The sequence below is a fragment of the Triticum aestivum genome, chromosome 1D (genome assembly GCF_018294505.1).
Source record: "Triticum aestivum cultivar Chinese Spring chromosome 1D, IWGSC CS RefSeq v2.1, whole genome shotgun sequence".
Classification (NCBI taxonomy): Eukaryota; Viridiplantae; Streptophyta; class Magnoliopsida; order Poales; family Poaceae; genus Triticum; species Triticum aestivum.
In genome coordinates this window covers 182,991,662-183,015,360 of record NC_057796.1, presented here as the reverse complement: position 1 = coordinate 183,015,360, position 23,699 = coordinate 182,991,662, and the positions used below count along the sequence as shown (strand labels likewise).

Genomic DNA, 23,699 nt, shown 5'->3' with positions numbered 1-23,699 from the left:
TGAAATATGTCATGTTTATGTGAAACCTGGTCGTGTTTGCATGAATTTATTTTGGTTGGTTTGAGCTGTTGTGAAAATGTATGCGGCCAGCATTGGTGGTTGCCTCCCGCATACGTGTCCGCGGACTGGTCCCCCTATCCGCGAACGGGCACGAGAAGTTTTTTACGGGTTGCCCTTGGAGATACCCTTACATCTAGCATCTTCTTCCGCATTTGCACGGTAGTAGAAGGCGGGGATGGAATGCCGCCGTTTCATGGAGACGAATGACTGTCATTTAGGGCGATTTGGGGGTGACGTGGCCAAACCACAGGCCAGGAAAATCAGCTAGTGAGGCCTCCTATTCCTATAAATAGGTCGTAGTGACAAAAATATATGGCTTCCCCTGAAACCTCGCACCATCTTAACCCCATTTACCCTAGCCGTCAACGACGACACCTCCCGCTACATGGCCCGCAGTTTAAGTGTGTCCATAGACTCCTATGATATTTCCCGTTTACATGCATCCACAAAGCTCGAACATCCCTTCCTACCTCCGCGTCTCCTTCAAATCTAGAATTTCTACAGGACCCTCTCTCTTTTGGCTAGCTAGTTAGATATCGATCAGGATGGTAGACCACATGGAGCTCTCTGTGGAGAGCGGCGGCGGTGGCAGGCCCCCGCCTACGCCCCAGATCAGCCTTGTGGGACTGTTCCTCGCGTGCATGGTCGCCGGCGGTGTGCAGTACGGCTGGGCGCTGCAACTCTCCCTCCTCACCCCTTACGTCCAGGTATTTAAACGTGTGTGTACTCGGGCGTGTTTTTCTCCAAGAGTGTGTATTGTTGTTGTGAAAATAAGCAATCTTTTAAATGTAAATATTTTGTACCGGGGTTTCTATGATGGTTATTGTGTTATCCTATTTGAGAGTGTTGAGTTTGTTTTTTTCGGGCTGTTGAGTTTTCTTATTCATTTTTTAGGGGAGAAAACAGAGAGGAAACTAGGTGATACCCAGTGCGTGGCTGCGGGGATCAGTTGCAATATATTTAATAATATTTGGTTGCATGAAACAAATTTTTTTGATCAATAATATGTTAGCTGAAATTGATAATATACTTTAATATGCCTAGTCCATAATTTTTATCGAATATAACTAACAAAATTAAAAGGTAGAAAATTAACCAACATTTCATGCATAGTTGCATGCTAGGGTGGGACTTACCGGAAAAGGCTTTCGCCCCGCTTTATATATAAAGCAAAGATCCACATCATCCAATACAAACGCACGCCAACACCACACACATCCAAGGTAGGATACAAAAGCACTGAGCGCAGCAACACCATCCCTAGCACACTACCACGAAGAGATGAAGCCGCATATAACGAACCGTGGACTCCAAGGCGGTGCCTTCAGGAAGGATACGACACCGGAGCGCCGCCACCGCCCGATCCGAGGATCAGAGTTTCCCCCGGAGCCGCACGACGGGCGGTGAGAGCCGCGACGACGCCTTCAAGAAGGGAACGAGTTTCGCCGTCGCCGGTCAGTCCGAAGAAAGAGCAGGTTTTCACCCCGGCCAACACTCACCGCCGCCGAACGCTACACCCCGGCAACCACGCCGCCCACACGGCCATGGTCACCGGGCAGCGCCAAGACACGGGCTTTGCCCAAGAGCACCATGCACCGCCACCAGGGCCGCCGCCCAGGCATCCAAGACCTTGACACCACCGCACCGGAGACCCGCCGCTACCCCAACCAAAGAGACGAGCAAAAAAGGATCCGACTTTGCACCCCTGGCCCACCCCCAGCATCGAGACCCAACAGGTCGGCCAACACTGGCATCCATCGACCCATCCTGCAGCCCGGAGCGCGAGACGAGATCGGTCCTGCAGCACCGTGGGGCGGGGACGACGTCAGTCCTGCTGCACCGTGCGCGAGACGAGCTCGGTCCGGCGGCACTGTGCGCGAGACGAGCGATGAACGGTAGCTGGGAAAGGGCCAGCCCTTTGAAGGGAGAAGCGACCGAGCGCCGAGGAGATGGAGTGAAGGCCGAAACGGTCCGATCGCAGACAAGCCGACGCCGGAGAAGCTAGCCGCCGCCGCAAGCAGATCCGCCAAGCCACCATGGAACCGCCACGACACCGGGAGTCCATCACCGCCGGACCTCCACACGTCGCCGCCCACGGCCGGAGCAACGACCACGCCCGGTCGCTGCCCTACCCGCGTCGCCCGGCGAGCTCATAGCGCCGGAGTCGCTGGGCACGCACCACCGCCACCACGCGCCGCCGCCGACCCCCACCGCCAGATCCGGCTGGATCCAGCAGGGGCCGACCGCGCGCCACCTCCCGAGATGGGAGCGCCGCAGCCGCCCCGCCACGCACGAGACCAGGGCATCGGCGCGCCGCCACCAGCCGGCTGCCCCGCGAGCCCGCCGCCGAGCCGCTAAACCCCGCGAAGTCCAGCACCGCAGCTCGAGGAGGCCACCCCGCGCCGGCGTCCCACGAGCAGGGGGAGAGGGGCCCCGCCGCCGCCGCGCCCACCGGGCTTTGCCTGACGGAGCTCACCGGCGACGGCGGGGGGGAGGGGAGGAAGGAGGGACCGAGGCGCAGCAGGAGCGGTTCCCCCCCGGCGCGCGAGGGCGCACCGCGGGGGGTGGGGGGAGGAGAGGGGGAGGGGGTGGGGGAGCGGGGAGAGCCTGGAGGTGCTCGCCTGGCGGCCGACGGCGGCGGAGGCAGGCGAGGAGGCCGGCGGCGGCGGGAGGGGAACCCTAGCGGGGGAGAGAGCGGGGAAGGCTTGGTTGCTACTAGTGGACCGACTCCTCTCCAATGCTTTTGATCTTCATTTTGGTTTATCGGGGTGGGACTTTTCCCGTGCATTGTTGCGTGTTGAGATGGGATGGTTGCATGTTGAGACAAATATGTTAGTGGGATCACATATTTAGTTATGCTAGATAATAGTTCTGTATATTCTTACCATATATGAATCTTAGGGGGCCTAGTAGGACAATTTAATGGATTGATTTGTTGCTGAAAAAATAGACAGAAGAGATGATTGGAAGACTTGCATGTGTTTAATGATGTGACGGGTCTACAGACCATGCAATTGATATCATCAAAATTGCACCGAGTCAACTCATCTCATGAATTAGCTATCGAAACATATCAATTTCACAGATATGCCATCGGTTTAGCGACATGCCCCCATCTCAACGCGGCCACATATAACATTTACACGTAATCTGAGTCTAGAATCAACCAGCATTGCTGCGATACCACTATTGCGGTACAAGGTAGGCTATGCTGGTGCAAAAAATATTCCACCCCGCACCACCTGTGATCATGATGTAGGTACGGTCTCACACGATTACCATTTGATATGTTAACCCATAATGGAAGTAAAGTTGCAATGGTCGTTGATGTAGTTGTAGCCATATGTCTCCTCCCCTTCAGTCGTTGATCAATTCTTGTTTGACATCATGGGTGCAATGCCTCCGAGGTGTATCCACCTATAAATGAATGGCTCAAATATGAACTAATAGTTTTCATGTCGCAAGCCTCGGAAGGAGACCGTTGTGCTGGTTGGAGGGTTCCTCCTAACCTTGAGTGCATCCCTAAACTGGTTATTCCACTTGTGACCAAAATTAATGCACTCCTCCTTATATGACTTCCCCCAAAGGGATCAACAATTACGATCATGCAGGCTACAATTCTTGTAATGTATTTGACCTTATCCAAAGGGATTATGAATCCATATGTGTGTGACCCCACGAGTTCATGAGGACATGTCATTGGAAGTGACCCTAGTAACTCTTACTCAAGCTGGTAGTTGAGTAACTCCTTACTCACATGAATCAGTTGCTTCTCTGGCGCCAAGTTCATAAACTAGAACTTGGCCAACTAGAACTAATCTAATAACTGGCTGCGACCTCTAGCAAGACGTGCTAGTTCCTAATTTCCATGAAGTCATTCTGACAAACCTCTCAATATGTCATATACGAAATATTCTTGAGTCACAACATATTTTGTTGAACACAATGCAGTAGCATGTCATCTTTGTTGGGTGGCTGCATCCTCTCTTGTCGACCTATGAACTAATCCATGGTGAGGGTAACTCTTAACCTTAACCGTATGGCAATGCAATCCTTGATCAGATATGTCAAGAGGACCCAAATAAATCTCACCAATTTAGAAGGGAAAGGTCATGCCTTAATCGACCATGCCTTGCAATATGCTTCACAACATACCCGGAAGATACCTTTATAACTACCTAGTAAAGGAGTAGTGTTTGGCAACCCCTAATCAAGTCGATCGTCTTCCGAAGGATCATGAGACAACGTTTACTTTGAGGACATGTCATATGCATTTAGCTCGAAACTAATAAATGATAAACAACTCGACGCATCTTGAAAATGTAAATTCTAGCTATGAGTTCCCAACTCAAGCTACATCCATGAGAACGCCACAGAGCAATCCCTTCAAGAACTTGATAGCCATCCATGAGGCGCGACATGTGAATTGGGTTTGAACGTATTGCAACTCTATTTGAGTGTAGCCATCAATTGATAGACATAGTAGTCTATGGTGGTACTCCCCTTCCCCACATCCTCCATGACTAGGGACATTAGGATATTTTCATACAACTCAAAGCTCCCACAACGGATCACATATTTATTGCTCGAAGTCAAGACAATATTCGTGGACGACTGGATAATATATTACAAACACATAGGATTACAATCATCAAATGATTGCATCTACGCCTTATTTTTAGCATGATCGACATGAGTTGTCCGTCCTGGTCACAGTTCTCACCAGTTGCTCACACTCTAGCTATTCTCAACTCCCTTTGACCATGACGATGCCCTCCTCCCCTCCAGCCGCACCTGTCACTCTCCTCACCTCAAACCACTTCCGTACTTGCTCTTATTGCGATGTGAAATAGCTCATTGGTGAGTTGTAACAAGTGCTTCTTCTTCGCAACTTCGATACGTTCAAGAGAAGTACCTCCTTCGAGTCACAATTCTTTGATTCCTCCCCCCGACCTTGCTCATATAGTTCTTGTGGATCTTGAGATGGTTTCCCTCGATGCGGCCACGTAGGACAAGGTGCTTGGCACCAAAGGCCACTCATGCACTATTATGCCTCTCTCACCCAGGAGATGAGCACTTAGGTGAGCTATGTCAATGGGTCTACACTGTCAATGAGTAATACCTGCTCATGGGGATGTGCTTAGTGTTGGGGCCTCCCATGGACACAATTTTACAAGGTGTGATAGACACATGTTAATTCAAGTGAATAGTGCTCGGGGGGCAACAATGGTCAATGGAGGATGATGAGAGCGAGTTATCATGGGACTGTGACAGGCTAATTAAAATATTGTTCTTTTTTAGGCCGTCGTTCGTACTTATGCTTTGGATGGTGGTAAGGGAGGAATGCCAATCGATTTACACTAGAAATTATATTTCATGCGGATTTGGATGGAGTCTATTGCATGGCAAAATTGGCTTATCTCACATTTTTCGTTGGACTAACAAAGATACCAGATACTAATAATCTTTGGAACATGCAAGCGCCACTCAAGTGGATTTAGGTAGCTAGAGAAGTGAGATAACGTGTTCCTCATTCTAAGATTTTGAACATGGAGCCATATCTAAGAGGAATTAGTCAAATTTGGATCTTTTATGGAGGTGGAAAGATATCGAACATTCTATAACTCTCGCATGTATGTGATATGTTGTGTAATTTTGATTGAATACAGCCCAAACATTGTTTGTTTTGAAGTTATACTAAGAAACTATGTTAGATTTATAGATTAAAATCATTGTAGCGTGTGCATGCTTGGATTCACTAATATGGTTTAATATGTTTACCGTTGCTTCGACAGACATTGGGAATACCTCACGCTCTTACTTCGGTTATGTGGCTCTGTGGTCCTATTGCTGGATTAATTGTAAGTAACTATGACAATGGATCTTGTAGAACAAGGAGTTATGTTTTGATTTCCATAAGATAACTCTCTAACAACTTAAGAGACGAAAACCTGCACACCTGGTGCTTCTTTTTTTGTTATACTTTGAACCGTGGTCTATAAAGCAATAAATTCATGGTGCAACTTCATGAATATTTATTAAAAGAATAAGAAGTGACGTAAAGTGCACATCACTTTCATTCATCATTTGAGCAAACCACTTGATTTTTCCAATTCATTCAGGGGTTGGCGTATTTCCTATGAGTTTATTGTGAAGCATATATTTCAAATTAATGCATGCATCATATGTTCATGAAGGTGCAACCATGTGTGGGTCTCTCTAGTGACAAGTGCAGTTCGCCACTAGGGAGGCGGAGACCGTTTATCCTCTCGGGATGCATCGTCATCTCCATATCGGTGAGTACCATGCAATCACACCTCTTTTGATGACATACACCATCAACCTGTTATGAACAATCACTAATGTGTTGCAACACTCATCTGTGTGACCCCGTAGGTTATAATTGTTGGGTTCTCCTCGGACATCGGGTACGCACTCGGGGACACGAAGGAGGATTGCAAGTAAGCTAAAACTTTAATTTCAGGCATATAGTAGCAAAGTAAAGAATCTTAGTAAATCTAACGCCAAGTTGACGAGAGATTTGTACAGAGATTACACTGGGCCTCGGTACCGTGCGGCTGCTGCCTTCATTTTGGGCTTCTGGCTGCTCGACTTCTCCAATAACACAGTGCAAGTGAGTGTGTGCATGCTTGGTCAAGAGTGTATCGACATATTTCATAGTTAATTTTGGTAGTCTAGACTAGAAAAAATATTGCTTTCACTCAAAAAACACAAAAATTGTTACGAAGAATCATTAGAGAAAATGGCAATTCTTCATACTTACAGAAAATAATAATCCTGTCAAGCAATACCCAAGGAGATTCTATGTAAGCCATCCATTAACTCTTGAGATATGTGTAGAAATTTCAACACATTCCATTTGTTGCATTTTCATAAAACATTGAGTCAAATCATATCCACTCTCCTCCTTACACACGTCATGTCATGCATCCACCCAACATCATGCCTCTGCCCACATGAATAATTCAAATTTGAATACCTCTCTGTCTCCGTGTGAAAATTGTTTGTATTTAACTAACATTTGTTTGACATGCTGATAATAATGAAATATTTTCAATTAAGCTATGGTTAATAATTGTGATAACATAAATATGGGAAAACATCAACAAACCTAATGTGCCAAGTCAATACGAACTGCGACAGGTACGTTATAATCCCCAAGTGTGAGGAATTGTTGTAGCACTTTCCAAAGATAAAAGTGGTTAGTATGGAGTGTCGGATACACAAGGAGCTGAAGGTAAGATCAATATTCCCCCATCTCCTATCTGTCACTGATACAACCCTATGTAAACCGAGCATGTGTTTTATCTAGAAACAAGAAATAAACGTAAAAGTAGGCAATCAACGTGGGTACAAAGAGGTAGCTTTGTAAGGCAACGAAGACCATAAACGTAAAAGTAGGTGCTGCCTAAGTAATGATGCAATACAATAAAAATAGCGAGCGTGGAATAATGGTGGTAGGTGTGCGGAATTGTCCCGGCAATGAGCTAAGTTACTAAACTGGTCATCTTCACAAGTTTATATGTGGGAGAGGTCTCTACTAGCATGCCATCCCTTACTCGGAATTTATGCACTTCTGACTGGAACTATTAGCAAGCATCCACAACTACTAACAAGTTCATTAAGGTAAAACCCAACCATAGCAGTAAGATATATTGGTCCCCCTTCAATCATGTATGTATAAATTTATATGGTCCGGTGAGGTTTCTGTCGCTCCTGCCCCCATATGCATAGTCCAATGAACATACAACTAACCCTATGGCATGATCTGCATGTGAGCTCATATGATGCGCACCAAAGGACAGTAACATAACAACAAGCAACTCAAACCAAACATGGAAATTGACCAATTCACCCAAAGGACAACAAGAATCTACTCAAACATAATAGTGATGACACAAATAATTGGGTAATAATTCATAGCACTAAAACACCATGTCAAGTGGGGGATTCCGGCAGGTTCTCATAGAGTGGACAGCTAAAAAGAGGTGAGGAAGGTGATGGAGATGTTGTTGAAGATGGCGATGTTATTCAACATGATCGCCACGATGATGGTTCCCCTAACGACACTCCAGCGCCACCAGGAGAGAGAGGTTGAGAGCCCCCCTTCAAATTCTTCCTCCATGGCATGCCCCTAGATGGGAGAGGTTCTCACCTCTGTTCCTTGTCCACCATGGCTCCTAGAGGGGTGAGAGCCCCTCCGATATTGGATCTCATCTCTATATCTCTTTGTTTTTCGCTACTATTTTCTAGCCAAACACAATTTCTTTTATAGTCGGAGGTCGGTAACTCCGACCGGACGGGAATTCGAGGGATTTTTTTCTCCTTAAAATTAGCTTTCTTGTGGATAAAAAAGGGCTCTAACTGACATCCACAACCCCCACACGGGCCCATGGCATGACTAGGGGGTAGGCACACCACCTGGTCGTGTGGGGCCCTCGGGCACCGTCTTGCGTTGATTCCTTCGCCCAAAAATAACATATATTCCAGAAAAATTCATAGTAAATCACCGGGGTATTTTGAACCTAAATATTGATTTTCTATGAAAGAAAAAATATGCAAAAAACAACAACTTGCACTAGGCACTAGATGATAGGTTAGTCCAGAAAAATAATATAGAAGTGCAGCAAAACCTGAAAGTCATATATAATTGATGTTAATATAGCATGAATACTTCAAATAAATTAGATACGTTGGAAACGTATCAGCATCCCCAAGCTTAATCTGTGCTCGTCCTTGAGTAGGTAGATGATAACAAGAATAATTTTTAGAGTGTGAATGCAAGGATAGATAAAACCTTTGATCACATAGGCAATGATAATTCTGAAAACAAGTAACATCATTCCATTAAGTTCAACATATAATAAAGTGGTAATGAAGTATCTCGTTAATATTTTAGGATCATACTGCAAACATAGAGCAACCAATGAAGTATATATGATGACTAGGTACCGCAATTTGAACATAACCATCATACTTATACATTGCACAATGAATTACTATTATGAGAATGCATTCAAAGCTAAGAGTGATGACCATACTCAATACCTAGTGCCGCAAGAAAAAGAAGATGGAATTGGCCCAACAATAAAAGTAAAAAAGATAGGCCCTTCACAGAGAGAGGAGCAGAGATCAACATGCGCCAGAACTCATTTGTTTAAAACAGGGATAATTTTTTTGAGATGTGTACTTTTCCAGTCAAGGTTTAGCAACAAAAGTTTCCATTATCTTCCATACTAAACACATTAAGAGTAGTTACCATGCATCAACACTCCTCCTCCACCATAACCAACACAGACCATGGCTAGTTGAATCCATGGGTGCCTGCCAACTTTCAACTTTTCTGGAGGAGTGCCTTTTTCAAAAATATATTATTGGGATTAGGCATCCCTATACAAGCTATCTCATAAACATAACAAGCAGAATAAACTCCCGACCTAAGTAAAACACACTTAGTACGGAAGATAGTGACTACCCCCACCGCTCCATGAGTTTTACGAGCACACAAAATAGAAGTTTATTTGAAAGTTTAGAGGTGGCCTTGCAAATTTACTTGAAATGGCATTGAAATACCATCTATATGTAGGTACGGTGGACACTTTGTGTCATAAACTTGTTTCAAGGATTGGATGCACAAGCGGTGATTCCTCTTAGTACAGGAAAAGGCTAGCAAAAGACAGTGGGCAACCACTTTACCAAGCACAAAAACCTTAATCATTCATTCTCTAACAATAACATTATTGAGGAAATATAATCATGATGATAACCTTCAAACCTTGAATACCTCCAAGGCTGAACCACTTTACCAAGAACAAAAACCTTAATCATTCATTCTCTAATAGTAAACATGTGCCAAGCCAATCATCTGTCCTTCATTGGGAGATACTTATCACCACAACATAATATGTTCAACTTATTGCAACTAATGCTCTTTGTCATTATAATATAACTCTCTTGCTTGATTAAAGATATGCACTATCATAATCTCACTTCTATTTTAATGAATTAAACAGAGGATGCATGTTTACTTCTCAATATGCATATCATAAATGAGACACATGACATTCAATTCATTCTTAAATTTTACTATAAAGCTATAAGTGAAGCACAAGAGTAAATGATCATACTTATTCAATGAGGGATTCTCCAAGGTAGTGGGATCAATACTAATGACTAAAGTTTGACCTCTTCCACCCCACTTCCAATAATAATGTAATCCACATGAATTGTGTCAACCTCCTAAATAGTGACATCAATACTATCTAAAGTTGACCTGTTCAAAGCCACTTTCAATGATAATTTTATCCATACTTTAAAAGATATAAGTGAAGTTCGTGGAGAATTCTACAAATAACATAAATATAGAGAGACCAATATCCAAGCTCAAAAGATATAAGTGAAGCACACAAAGCATTCTATAAAGCCAAACTCAAAAGATTTAAGTGACGCACAAATAAAGCCATACTCAAGAGATATAATAAGTGAACTGCATGGATTATTCTATAAATAAACCAAAAACCAAAACAAATCATACCCCAACCAACATAGTGTAAATTTATTCAAAATAAAAAGAAAAATGATACTCTAATACTCTGCACATATCATGTGAACAAATAAAAATATAGGCTCAACCGAGACATACCTTTAGTTGTTCAAAAGGATGAAGGGGATGTCAAAGCATCCCCGAGCTTGGAGTTTGAGATCTCTTAAAAATATTTCTCGGGGATCCCTCGGGCATCCCCAATCTTCAGATCTTGCATCTCTCCAACTTTCTCTTGTATCGCTATCTCCCGTGAGTATTAAAATTTTCATCGATAGAAAATTCAACAGAACTCGTGAGATGGATTAGTATACATAAAAATAAATCACAAAATCATCTACTGTCAAGACAAGTTGAATAATTATTTTTAAACATTAGCTACTATATACTATCATTTCCATAATTTATATCCCCCAATATACACCATGAAAATTTAGAATAAGCGGATAAAAAAACTATAACAACAATCTGTCTAAACCAAATAGTCTGTAGTAACTAATTCTAAACATATACTTCTGAAGCTCCAAAAATTGTGAAAGATTAGGAAGTAATAGATTTTTTATTACAATACTGTACAAAAATTTCATAGCACGCTCTAGGAAAATATATTAATTTAATTACGACAACAAAACTTTCTGTTTCTGTAGAGCACTCACCAAACATGCAATTTAAATATCCTATAGGCAAACCTTGGCACTTCACTCTTATGGTACAGTGTTTAATACATGGGGATAGTTATTTTTATGAGAAACTTCCATGAAGAGCTTTACATTATTTCCACGAGCATGAACAAAGTGTTCAAGGTCAACCCTCACATCTTCAATGCACAACTTTTCAACCACTTATCTTTTTGAAAAAAGTTTTCATTTCCCCTCTTAATTTTTGTTTTGTTTTTGAAAAAAATGGCACACAAAATAAGAACAAGACTCTATGAAACTTCAGGGTTGTCTCCGAGGCAGCGCTTTCATTAAAGCCGTTAAGCAACGCATAAAGCTACAAGTAATTTATTTATTTTGCATTTTTAAATTTTACCCACAAATAAAGAAAGAAAACAAGAACACGAATAAAAAACTAAGTGATAAAAGCAAACAAACATACACAATAATTTCCATCCTACGCTATTGCCCCTGGCAACGGCGCCAGAAAGAGCTTGATAATCCCCAAGTGCAAGGAATTGTCGTAGCACTTTCCAAAGATGGAAATGTGGTAAGTATGGAGTGTCAAACCCACAAGGAGCTAATGGTAAGATCAATATGTCCTCAGGCCCTATCTGCCACTAATACAATCCAACATACACTTACCTTTTGCTTTATCTAGAAACAAGAAATAAAACTGCAAAATGGGTATAAATAGGTAGCTTTGTAAGGTAATGAAGAACATAAATAGAAAAGTAGGTGTTGACTGAGTAATGATACAATATAATACAAATAGCGAGTATGGAATAGTGGTGGTATGGCGTTGGGATTGTGTATGGAAAGATCAAAGCCTCGCGGTACACATAAAGAGATCTACCCACTACCCTTGTGCATGCGAACGAACAAGAGATGCTGATGCCAGCTACACCGTGCTTTCTTTCCAAATGACCTAACGTTTCGAGGATAATTAGGAATGGTTGTATCCATGCGTCGGGCGCATATAAAAAAGTAAAAGAAAACATGGATGGGGAGAAAGAAACCGTTATTTACTGCCAGCATGTACACGGTGCCACTTACAATAAACTGCCAAATTATTACGAAGTGCCACACATATACAAAGTGCCAAATTATGACGAAGTGCCACACATATACAAAGTGCCAAATGATTACAAAGTGCCTAAAAATTTACACGAAGTGCCAAATATTACAAACTACTTGTCAATTCACACGAAGATCGCTACACATACATTATGTTGTTAAGTTCTACTTGATCAATCATTAAGTTGTAATGGGTCAACCACTAAGTTACAACATGAGAAAATACATCGTAATGTGCAGTCAATGTTCTACTACGGGGATGTGGAGGAGGGGAGCCCACCAATTTCTTGATTCAGAGCCCCTCGTGGTGGTGGAGGTGGACGGCCGGTGTCCCCGGCGTCAACCAACTTGAGCTCACCGATCAGATCTAGTGAAGAGAAACCAAGACAGACATGGAAAGAACCCAAGTGATGGCGACACATGGCATCATAGAGCGCATAAATAAATCAATGTTTTGCCAGCCAGATCCTGTCCAGGAGTAGGAGGCTCCTGCTCGACATTCGAGGAGAGGTGGGGAAGACCTCATGGCCAACGTGTCATTTGGCTAGGCCAGAGCCTCATCGCTAGATCCCACCTTAGAGGGAGGTCGTTGGTGTCGATTATTTACTATAGTGAGGAGGGTAGGGGATATGTTTTGGTTGTCCTCGCCGTCCTGGGATGGGGATAGGCATGACGATGATGTGCCATAGTGAGCTTGACAAATTCTGATGGTTCTTGTCTAGATCTGGACTCCTTGCGTCTTCCTCGTTACCCATGGTGAGGATCCTATTGTGACCACAGAAGGAGCACGTCGACCTCCTCCTTTCCATGGGTTCATGCACCCCTTCTACCTCCACCCATGATCTAGTTTGATAGAGCACATCTCCTTCCAGGAAGAGGTGTGGTGGAGGCGAGGGGAGAGGTGGTGTCGTCAGCTGCTTGGGGGAGTGGTGGTTGGATCTGGTTGGTAGGGGCGAGAGGGGAGGTGAGGTTGGCTGGAGAGGAGAGTAGCAATATTTTGGGAGGAGAGTGGAATTGTGTGGAGGGTGTGACCGAAAGTGTAGGTTGATTTAAGGATGCTCTGGGGAGAGGCGGGCATTATGGACCCGCACCTGTCTGTGAGGTGCCTATTCTCTCTCTCTCTCTCCCTCTCTCTCCCTCTCTCTCTCTCTCTCTGGGTTTTCTACTAGTTTAGCTACCCGGATCATGAGGTGGGGTGAAAAGTTGGATTGCATCTCCATGGGTACACTAACATAGCACATATTTCATTGACAAGCACTTATTCAGCAAGCACTTTGAACTGCAACAGAGAAACCACAAAATTCCAATAGTGAAAACTTATAAACTTGATGTGGCTTTTGGTATAGTTGTTGAGAAAATTGTCAAATTGTTTGCCAAAATCATGCGTAAAATATATCAGTGGAAAGTTATGGATTAGGTGACACTTTTTTATGTAACACACTTTGTAAGCTTCGTTGCGGTCTAATAGCAATTTGGAAAACAGAGTTTTTCCCGTCAAGTGACATCGATAGTATTTTTTAGACTTTTTATCGTTAGCGAGAATGATGTAGATGATATATTGTTGGAAAGATGTCTAAGAGGAAAAAACTAGACGTCGTTCTCCTAGTTTCTTACGGTTTAAGAGCTGTTAAAAAAACTAGATGTCGTTTTTTGGCGCAGTCCAAATTGACAAGTGAACTGCATCAAATGGGCAAATGAACTGAGCTGGCTAATAGAAGTCGGCTGAGTGCAGTTCAATGAACTCAAAGCGAAATTTTCAGTGCCAACAAGTGAACTACCGGAAATATTTCCCACGCCAGGATGTTAACTTCCCGGATAGAAGCGAACCCTGAAACATCGAAGCGATCTGCAAGTTTTTCTACATCCTTTTTCCCTATGTTCTGGGTTCCATGGCATGAGAGCAGCAAACTGCATAAGTGTTTTTCCACAATTATTTTAAAGAGAGAACCAAAGAACTTACTATAATAAACTACTTCCAGTTTCTTAGCAATTTATGAACAAGTCCCTAACTTTTCACAAATGACCCCTGAAAACTCAAAGATAGTTATTGTTCCCCCTATGGAGCAATGTGGCACACCAAAGCCCGTGCATGCGCGTGGAAAAATGCCTGCCATATGCTGGAGAACTATAGTACCATGCCGCACGCCGATGACAAAATCCTAGTTGGCCTCCACCATACACTGGTTGAGCCTTGGATCGGTGCTGGAATCAAAGGGCGGGGAAGAGCATGGATGACATGGGGCAAGCCACAAGGGTGGCCCGATCTTCATGAATTTTAGGTGTATTTGCGGAACAACACAAGGAAATGGAGAAAATCATGAGGAATGACAAAATAATCAAGGAAAACACATGGGTAACTAGTGATTCCAAGGTGACACCCTCTTGTAATCTTATATCCACACCACAGGGTTCATATTGTTTCTTACAAATTCATTGGAGAAGCAAACAACAGGGTGGAAGATTCTTCCCCAAGTCATAAGACATGGATGGCTTGAAGTCCATGGAACAAACCTTCTCCACAAGTGGAGGTCTTGAACTCCAAACGAGTCTTCACTGCAAAGGGTGGCCTTGTACTGTATGAGGAGTCATCGTCACAAGGAGACTTCCCACAAGGGGAGGTACATGAGCTAAGCTATAATGTATTGTCATTTCTTAGCTAAACATAATCTAGGATGGGGATGGGTATATGTAGGTCCACCCATGAAGGGGTAAATGAAGACGAAAAGATACATAGGCAAGTCACCCAAAAGTTGCGCATGAAGTAGTTATATGGGGTCCTCCTGGCTGGTATAACCGGTCAGTGGGGCGAGTGTTGGCCAGGCAGTGGAGGTAGGTGGCATGCTCCAAGGGTTTACACCGGGGTAAGGGTCTGGCATAATTGGGACAAACATCAGGTTTTCTCCGGTTCCTGCTAGTGTAACCGGGCCGGCTGTGCTTGTTATATCGGCCACTTGGATGTGGCCATCCTTCCCCATCTTTCACCACGTGAGTGTCTTGGTGTTTCTTCCTCCTCTCCCCATTCTTCCGTTGCAAATGGTGTGAGCTCTCTCTTGTGCATGTCCTCCTCCATTGCACAATTGTCACTAGGCAACGTATATGTGCAAATGAAGGAGGATCAAGTATTATACCATCCATGCGAGAATCAATTAGACACGAATAAAAGGCAGAATTCACCTTAGTAGATGTGATGCATGTGTCCCTTAGCGATGGAGACAAAGCCATGGTGATAATTGTAGGATGTGATTTGTCATCTCATTCGTCACACCCTTCAAGAGGAGTCTTCCTCTACTTAAAACATCATCACCATAGAGAAGGGATAGATCAGAGTTGCCACAAAAATGGAACATGTCACACCATGTACTAAAGGCCTACACATGCACAAAACAATGAAAATAATGTGCCTTCATGGTTAAAAAATGTGTCATCCATCAATACCCATCTCTTCTCTTGTGCATACCATTAGCAAGAAATATGGTTGATGAATATATGGTGTATTTATGCATATGTCATAGAAATGACATGCATGGTGTAAATAAGGAAAACAAGCATGCTTCACATGTAACATGTACAAATATGTACTTATATATGTGAAAGCTATGGGGGCCTTAGTTCAAGAATAAAAGCAATGTCACACCCAACACATAGAATATAGCAAGTATTCAACATGATGGTGGCAACAATGGAAATTATTAGACAACTTTCAAAACAAAGCATGTGAAAAGCATGGAAATGGTTGCCATCAACACTATGGAAAGAGCAATTATTCAACATAGGAATTAAGTTAAATTTGATTTGTGCAAAGACATAGTTGCCATTTCCATAGGGTTGATTTGTGAAAGCTATGGGGGCCATAGGTGCTAAGGATATATCTTGAATATGTGATTTCGGATACCTTAAGCATAGCACAAGACAAATTCATGGGACTATCAAGCATGATATGACATATGGGATTGACATAAGATATCACATGCAGAACGCTATCACAACTACCCGACATCATATATTGTCACCTTACTCATCATAAATAGGTGGCAAATTGAAGCACGCAGAAGCAAAAATATGGTGTGCCATAAAAATATGAGCATTATTATCATGCAAGTTGTCCAAGTCCAGTAGGAGGATAAACATATCATCAAGACCCATTGTACCTTTGTGTTCCTGCTCATATGGAGTAAGTGTTGTAGTGGAAACGAACATATTGTGTCCAAGTTCAGCATTTTGATGGTAAAATGTGTGTGTGTGTGTGGGGGGGGGTGTGGTATTGTTCCACTATGGCCATTGTCTTGCCCATTGGAGAGAAGGACTTGTCGAGGATTGGGGAGCCATCAAGTACGAGACATTGCACCAAGTAAGAAGACACAAATAGGAGTAGAGTTTAAGTTGTTAGATTGGTAAATGGCCCCAGATCAAAATGCATAGGTGACTAAAAGAAAACAATAAAAAATAGGCTAGGTCTAAAGGTTTTCACCTGCAGCTATGAACTTGCACTCGAGATCCTATCAGATAATCAACATGGCACTGGTAAACATTGTTACATATATCTTATCAAAGTATTGTTATGGGAGATGCATCCAAATACCCCGCAACCAAGTACCTCTGAATCATGGTTCTATGGTCCAACAAAGGCCCTTCAACACATGGGGTTAGCTCAGTTATTAAGGGAAAAGTAGAGCAATACATTGGGCACTTAATGATTGCACCTTATCTACCCCTAGACACTATCTTTCAGCTAGAATACTAATATTATTGCCACCGACGTTCGTCATAGCCTTCCATTCTTCTTCACCCTAAGCATCTCCTTGTTAAATCTTCGGTATCTTGTGTATCTGTCAGCCCTAGGATCAGGAGGGGACAAAACCATTGTGTAGCACATAGAGATAATGTTAACTCAAAGTAATCCAATGATACCTTAACGCTTGTACATGGGGATACGAGGCTATGACACCCCTTAGCCCTTGGGGACTACTCACACAACACAAATTAATCACATACAATAGACATTATGAAGATTTCTACTTAGGGATGAATGAGTAAGTCATACAATGTTGATCACGTTATACACTCGATTACAAGTATGATGACTAGTGGAGATAAAGGCTATGGTGATGGCGATGGCGATGGCTATAGAGTGGTGGTGGGTAATGTAGATCGGCACGAGTTGGTAGCTCTGACGAATGGTCAGTCGTCTTATTGGTGGCTCTCATTTGGTGAAGGTTTCCTATCCTTTATAGTGCAGATGGGCTGAATAGGGTTTCGGAGTGCCTCTGATGCAAATGAGCCTAGAGACCCTTTATTGATGTTGTCATGCATCACATTATGGAGATGGTGGCATGCGATACGAGTAGTATCATAAACGTGGAGGCTTGTAGGACATGACATCTTGTTGCCTTCTTTTGTGGACACTGTTCTGTTACTCCTTTTGATGGACATCATTTGTGATGTCCTACAAGAGAAAAGGCAGTTGTAGCACTTTCGCGATAAGTTGAGTGTCGAATCCATAGAGAGTAGAATGGAAGGCACTACTAACCTCATAATTATGTTACTGCCAATGTAGTTCCATACACACCCAAACCAGACTTTGGAAATAGACTACTCTATAAGTTACTAGGAAAAAGGAATAAAAAGGAGTTTCGATAAACTACGAATGGAAATGTAAAAAAAGTAGGGTGTTCTCGAGGGTTCCAGAGTCATCGCTACAAATATGATCCATGCAACAAGTGTGAAGCATAGCTCTCTATCATATCACTAGGCCACTCTTTATATATCGAAGTGGGCGGTTCCCGGTACAGATATGTTCTACTCGAAGTAGACTTCATATCACATAGGCCACCACCAAAGTTGCCCCATGCCAGTTATCACTACGGTTCTTAAGGGTTTCCCCGTGGACGCAGCCCGATGCGAGTTTCCCTGTTACTCCCCTACCAACTGTAGAAGGACAAGAAAGAAGCTTTTACTGTTTCCTCACATTACCTCAACATCCGAATCTAAAAGAACAAAAGTAATTTGCTTCATGGGCAATCACAGCATAATGCAAGAGAGGCCTCCTCTCAACATTCGTGAAGGCTACTAACTCAAAGATAAACCTAAGATATTGGATCACTTGAAGGAATCTAATTCTAGTCATAAACTGTTCATCCATATCCCCAAAAATAAGTACGACTACTTAAACATGTAAAGGGAAAAGAGAGGGTCAAGTTACAAGCCGGCATTGAGCCAGTGAAATGAGAAGGCATGGCGGTGTTGGTGAAGATAGTGCTGATGGTGATGGTGCCGGCAGGATTGGTGATGAAGGAAGTGTCGGTGGAGGCGGCGTGGTGGAGATGGCACCGGGCCAAAGGCTTCTGCATGCAGTGGCAGAGCCTCCTCCTCCTTTTCTTGATCTTGTCCATTCTTCCATGAAGGTGTTGTTGGTGCAACAATGGAGGTGATGGAGATTGATCTTGGATGAATAATGGATGATGGCGGTGGCTATGGTTGGAGAAGTATTTTTAAGGGCTCTCCCAAAGCCTCCTCCATAGATGTAGCCTTTCTTCTTTGATCTAAGGGCTCTATATGAGCCTAATACTCTCCCAAACCCTTCCTTATTAGCCAGGGATCACGTAATAACCAACGGGAACAAAATCGATGAAGAATCATGTCTAGAGAGGCATCTTTTGGAGCTATCTCGGCCTGGTACAAGCAGTGGTACGGCCAGGTTTGATCATACCAAAGGCCGTCGAATCCAGAAACTTTTACATCCAAACTCTATTTTCAATGTTATTTGGCTCATTGCAAGAACAACGTCGATGCACCTGTGGTATTAGATCTTAATTTGGAGCACTTTGGAAATAATCTCAATTTTGACCTTCTGAAATGCCTAAGTCTGGTGCTCGCAATCCTCTGTATTAAACCCATCTTTGGCCTTTTCATCATGCTTGGTCCTAGGTTGCTGTAAGACACCTTTAGACACAACAAAACAAAGGAAACTGACAAAAACTAAAGGAAAACACAAACTATGCAATGCTCACAATGAGAACAATGAAAACTTGTAATCATGAATAATGGACATATATTTGGTTCAATGGAACATGATATATGCAGAGAACATGCAACAAATGAGCTCTAAAAATCATAAAATATAGAGCCAGCAAACTCCCCACACTTATACCTTTTTCGTCCTCGAGTAAGAAGGTTGACTACCTAAGCTTTGCCAACTCTAAAGCTTACGCTGAAACCAAAACCAAAGAGTGAATCCATGCTCATTGTGCGAGCATGCAAAAATTAACTAGCGAGGGAGTGATACATGATATCTCCTTAGTTCCATTGCCATGGAGGTCGAGAAAGATGAAATATTTCTATGGAGTCCAAATTCCCATAGCCCAAGGTTTAGAGAGAAGGTTAAATTATGTTATGAACAATGCAATGCCCATCATGGACAAAAGAAACTATGGATTATCAATCACTTCAAAAGCACCAACCCTAGGCATACCAGGTATAATTGGAAGATCGTCCATCTGCATTAGTCAACTATTCAACTGCATATGCAGAGATTTGCGCAAGCCTATGCCTCGCACTTAATGGGAAATACAAAATTGTTGGGGTTTTAAGAATTCAAAAACATAGGAAGTCTTTCGTCAACACAACTAGCCATTAGGAAGGCATTACGATCGTTGTTGATGCGACTATGCGAGGAGTAGGCCATGCAACTAGGATGCAAACAGAGCTATGAATACGTGAAATCTCCCCTACGGACTAAGTGGGGGTGCATCCAACTTGCTTCCTCGTGAACACCTTTAGCATTGGAGGAAACTTGTCATCAGAATAAAACATGTAGCTTATGAAACTTTCTAATATAAAATGCATGAAGTGGTGCTACTTTGAAGCATAAGTGTATACTAAAAAGTGAAATGGTGTTGCTCCTTTTCTCATCATCACCCTTTTTTGTAGCACCTCTATGGTGCATCTCTTATTTGGTCTCTCTCTTTTTGGTAGAAGCAACACCTTACAATGATGATGAACACACTTTTCTACTGACACACTTAAACTAAATGTAATCATACCTCAATATCAAAACATGAGAGAAACTCTGTACAAATGACTCAGGTTGTGTACCAGGATATGCAATGATTCGACGTAGCATAGACATAAAAAAATGGACAAGCCATAAAAATATCATGCTAGCCATACTACGGTCATGCAAGGAAAATCAAAATAAATAATATGTCTCTAGTCATGTAATGTAATATGATGGTAGTGCAAGGCGATATACTCTGAATGCCTATAAAAATGCCATGATAGCTAGGTATGGTGGCTGTTTTGAGGCGATGTAGGGTTTATGTGTAGGAGAACAAGAGAAAGTCCTCCCATAGGTTTGGATGTACCAGAGAAGTATGAGCCAGGTCTCAATATGAGAGTGGGCAATGCTCGGTACCAAGGAAGCTAGCAATAAAATATGAACATAAATGCAAAGGCTTCAAACTCGCTTTAGTCATAAAGAAGGCAGACACTACACAAGAGCATCACCGTATCATGTTGCATAACAATCAAAATCTAAGTACTCCAAGGGGGTAGATTGGCGGGGGATACCATTGCACATCCCAGATCAACCAAAGTCGTTGCGTTTATCAGCAAAACCCTCTACAACATTCAGTCGCTAATCAAGCCACAACTAGAGTCCCCAACTTATGTAATTAGGTGAGAGAAAGGCAAGAATTTAAACGACTCCTTTATTATTTTTGATAAAAAGAACATGGCAATGTCTTTCAGTAAATATTCATATTTCCTCGCGCTGAATAAAATGAATGCAGAGAAGCATGTCAAAACAAGGGGACACACAATTGCACAAGAACTTCATGATAAAGAGCATTGCACGAAAAGTAACTTCCCCACGCTTAAAACTTTGCAATGACAAACTAGGGAAAATTTATGAAATTAAAAAAGAAAATACAATTATCAAAAGAGAGCGTGACGTGGTTACCTCCCCAAGCTTATGATTAAGCAAGAGTTAGAGACTTTTACTGTTGGGCCGCATATGACCTCTCCTTTAATAGACGTGGACCTTGCTTCAATGGATCTCCAAGTTGTGGTCCAGTGGTTGCTCCCGATAGAACCTATTGGAAAGACTAAAAACAAGGTATTTTTATGCTTTTGGGGTTTTTCATTTTTTTATAGCACAAAGGATTACTGTCACAACTAAGTTCGTTATCCTAAGCACCATGCATAAATCGATAAACTAAGTCTAGGAGTAATATGTACCCCTAGATTTGGATGAAGTATGTGTGTGACAAGATAACAAACATGAGTGTGCAGCTCCTAAGTGCCTAATAAAAACATAGATCCTCACTTAAAGTGAGAAACTCGATACTAAGCAACTTTTATGAATGAGGTTCGTATTAAAAACATTATCGGGCGCTTGTGGTTGAAGTTCGTCAAATTAAAGCACCAGAGCAGCATGTGCGGATCTTTTATACAGTTGGCACCAAAATGTACATGACAGCACATAAGGTCCAAGCCCGTGCGAAAATAACACACAAAGAAAATCACTGACTCAATATACGAATGTAGTTCATATATCCAATCAAGAAAAATAAATAAACGGGAAAATTTGCTACAGGGAATTACTACCTCCGTATCAAAATATAAGAAGTTTTGGTTGGTCATTTTAGCCTACCAAAATGTCTTATATTTTGATACGGACTGATTAATTTTGAAGGACCTACGGAGTTAATTGATGCAAATTAGAAAGCAAATGATCCGTTAGAAAACACATTAGCGACCTAAGATGTGGAAAACAATTCAATTGGAGGTATTTATTGCCTCGTACGAGCACGCTTGGCTGTACGGTCGGTTGTAGTTTGCTCTAGAAGTTCAGTCCTTAGTGACGCCCTTTGGTACGACTGGAGGTACGAGCGTGAACGCTCGTACCGTTCGTCGTCTTGGAAAATCTTGACTTTTTGTTAGTCGGGTTTGACGTCAGGTATGAGCACGAGCTAATACGTGGCTAGTTTTTATCATGTCGTGATATCCAACTACAACATGAAAAGTTCCTAATTTCCATTTTCTCCTATTTATGAGAAATATAGTAGGAATGCATACGCTAATAACATGCTTACACCCTACTATCTATATCCCTATGAACGCACGCACTTACACCCTACTATCTATATCTACTAATAAAGTAAGGTGCGTTTCTCCAATTTTTTTATCCGTTCACCATCGAAAATACTTTTTTTGCATCCGAGGTGGTACTAAATTTTTGTGTCCATCTGCTAGAAAACAAAACAGAAGAGTTTTGTCTAGAATTTCGTACGTGGGCCGCACGCGCTAAAGCCCAGAAAAGCTACACATTTATATCCTGCGCACGCTGCTGGGGAATCTTATTTGTTGCACTGAACGACATATAGTTGGAGATTCCAATCTGTGGCCCAATGTTGGGCCAGCCCATTTCCTTTTTTCTTTCTTCCTTTTCTATTTTTTATTTTCTCTTTGAAGTTATATTTCCCTTTTCCCATAAATTCATTTTTTTAATTTTCACAAATTTCTTTTTTATAATAATTTTCGTTAAATCTTCGAATTTCTAAATTTGTCCCATTTAAAAAGAAATCCAAAAAAATTCGAGATTTGCAAAATAAATACCATTTTAAAAATAATAGAAGTTCTAAAAATATTATTTTTATTGAAATATTCACAATTTCAAAATAATGTTCGTGACAAAAAAACATTTTTGAAAATGGTTTTGAATGTTTAAAACATGTTTCCATTTTAAAAAATTGTTCACAAATTCGAAAAATGTCCGTGTCTTTGCCTTAAAATGGTCATGTTTTCAAAAAAAAATTGTGAATTTTAAAAAATCTTCCAATTTCAAGTTTTTTTTCCTTTTTCCAGAACTTAGTGCTTTTTCAAAAAAATGCTCGTTTGTTTAAAAAAAATCTGGAGGTCACCACAACCTCGACAAGGAGGTGGACCTGAAGGAAAAAAAAAGGCACGAGATGGGTAGTGGCCGCCACTCGAACCAACCCCACTACTATAAACATCTCGTGGGCAAACATGACCCACGAGAAGACCACAGCTCTCCGCTCTGTCGCGCCACTATTGTGGAGAACATTTTGATGGACACATCAATTATCTCTCCCGATGCTTCTCGCAAAAAAAATATCTCCCGTTGCAACGCACGGGCATATGTGCTAGTGAGTACCTACGAGAAGTTGAGACGACACGTATTGAGATTGACAAACTCACCACAACCACCTTGTAATCAACAAGTGTCTCATAGCACTGAAAGAATAGCATTGGAAAGACCAAAATAACTTCAAAAAACATGCAATCACCCGTGATAAAATCTAGACCCGAAGCAGACTAGTTCCATC

At 42.2% G+C, this 23,699-nt stretch overlaps 1 protein-coding gene across 1 annotated transcript in view; it reads left to right on the top strand.

Moving 5' to 3' along the window:
• The first annotated feature begins 440 nt into the window (after positions 1-440).
• Positions 441-23,699, top strand: part of LOC123180883 (sucrose transport protein SUT3) — a 33,949-nt gene continuing 10,690 nt past the window's right edge. The window contains exons 1-5 of the mRNA XM_044593065.1: positions 441-767; positions 5,856-5,921; positions 6,258-6,356; positions 6,457-6,521; positions 6,610-6,694. Of these exons, the coding sequence (XP_044449000.1) occupies positions 606-767; positions 5,856-5,921; positions 6,258-6,356; positions 6,457-6,521; positions 6,610-6,694 (477 nt within the window). The 5' untranslated portion in view covers positions 441-605. The remainder of the gene's footprint in view (positions 768-5,855; positions 5,922-6,257; positions 6,357-6,456; positions 6,522-6,609; positions 6,695-23,699) is intronic.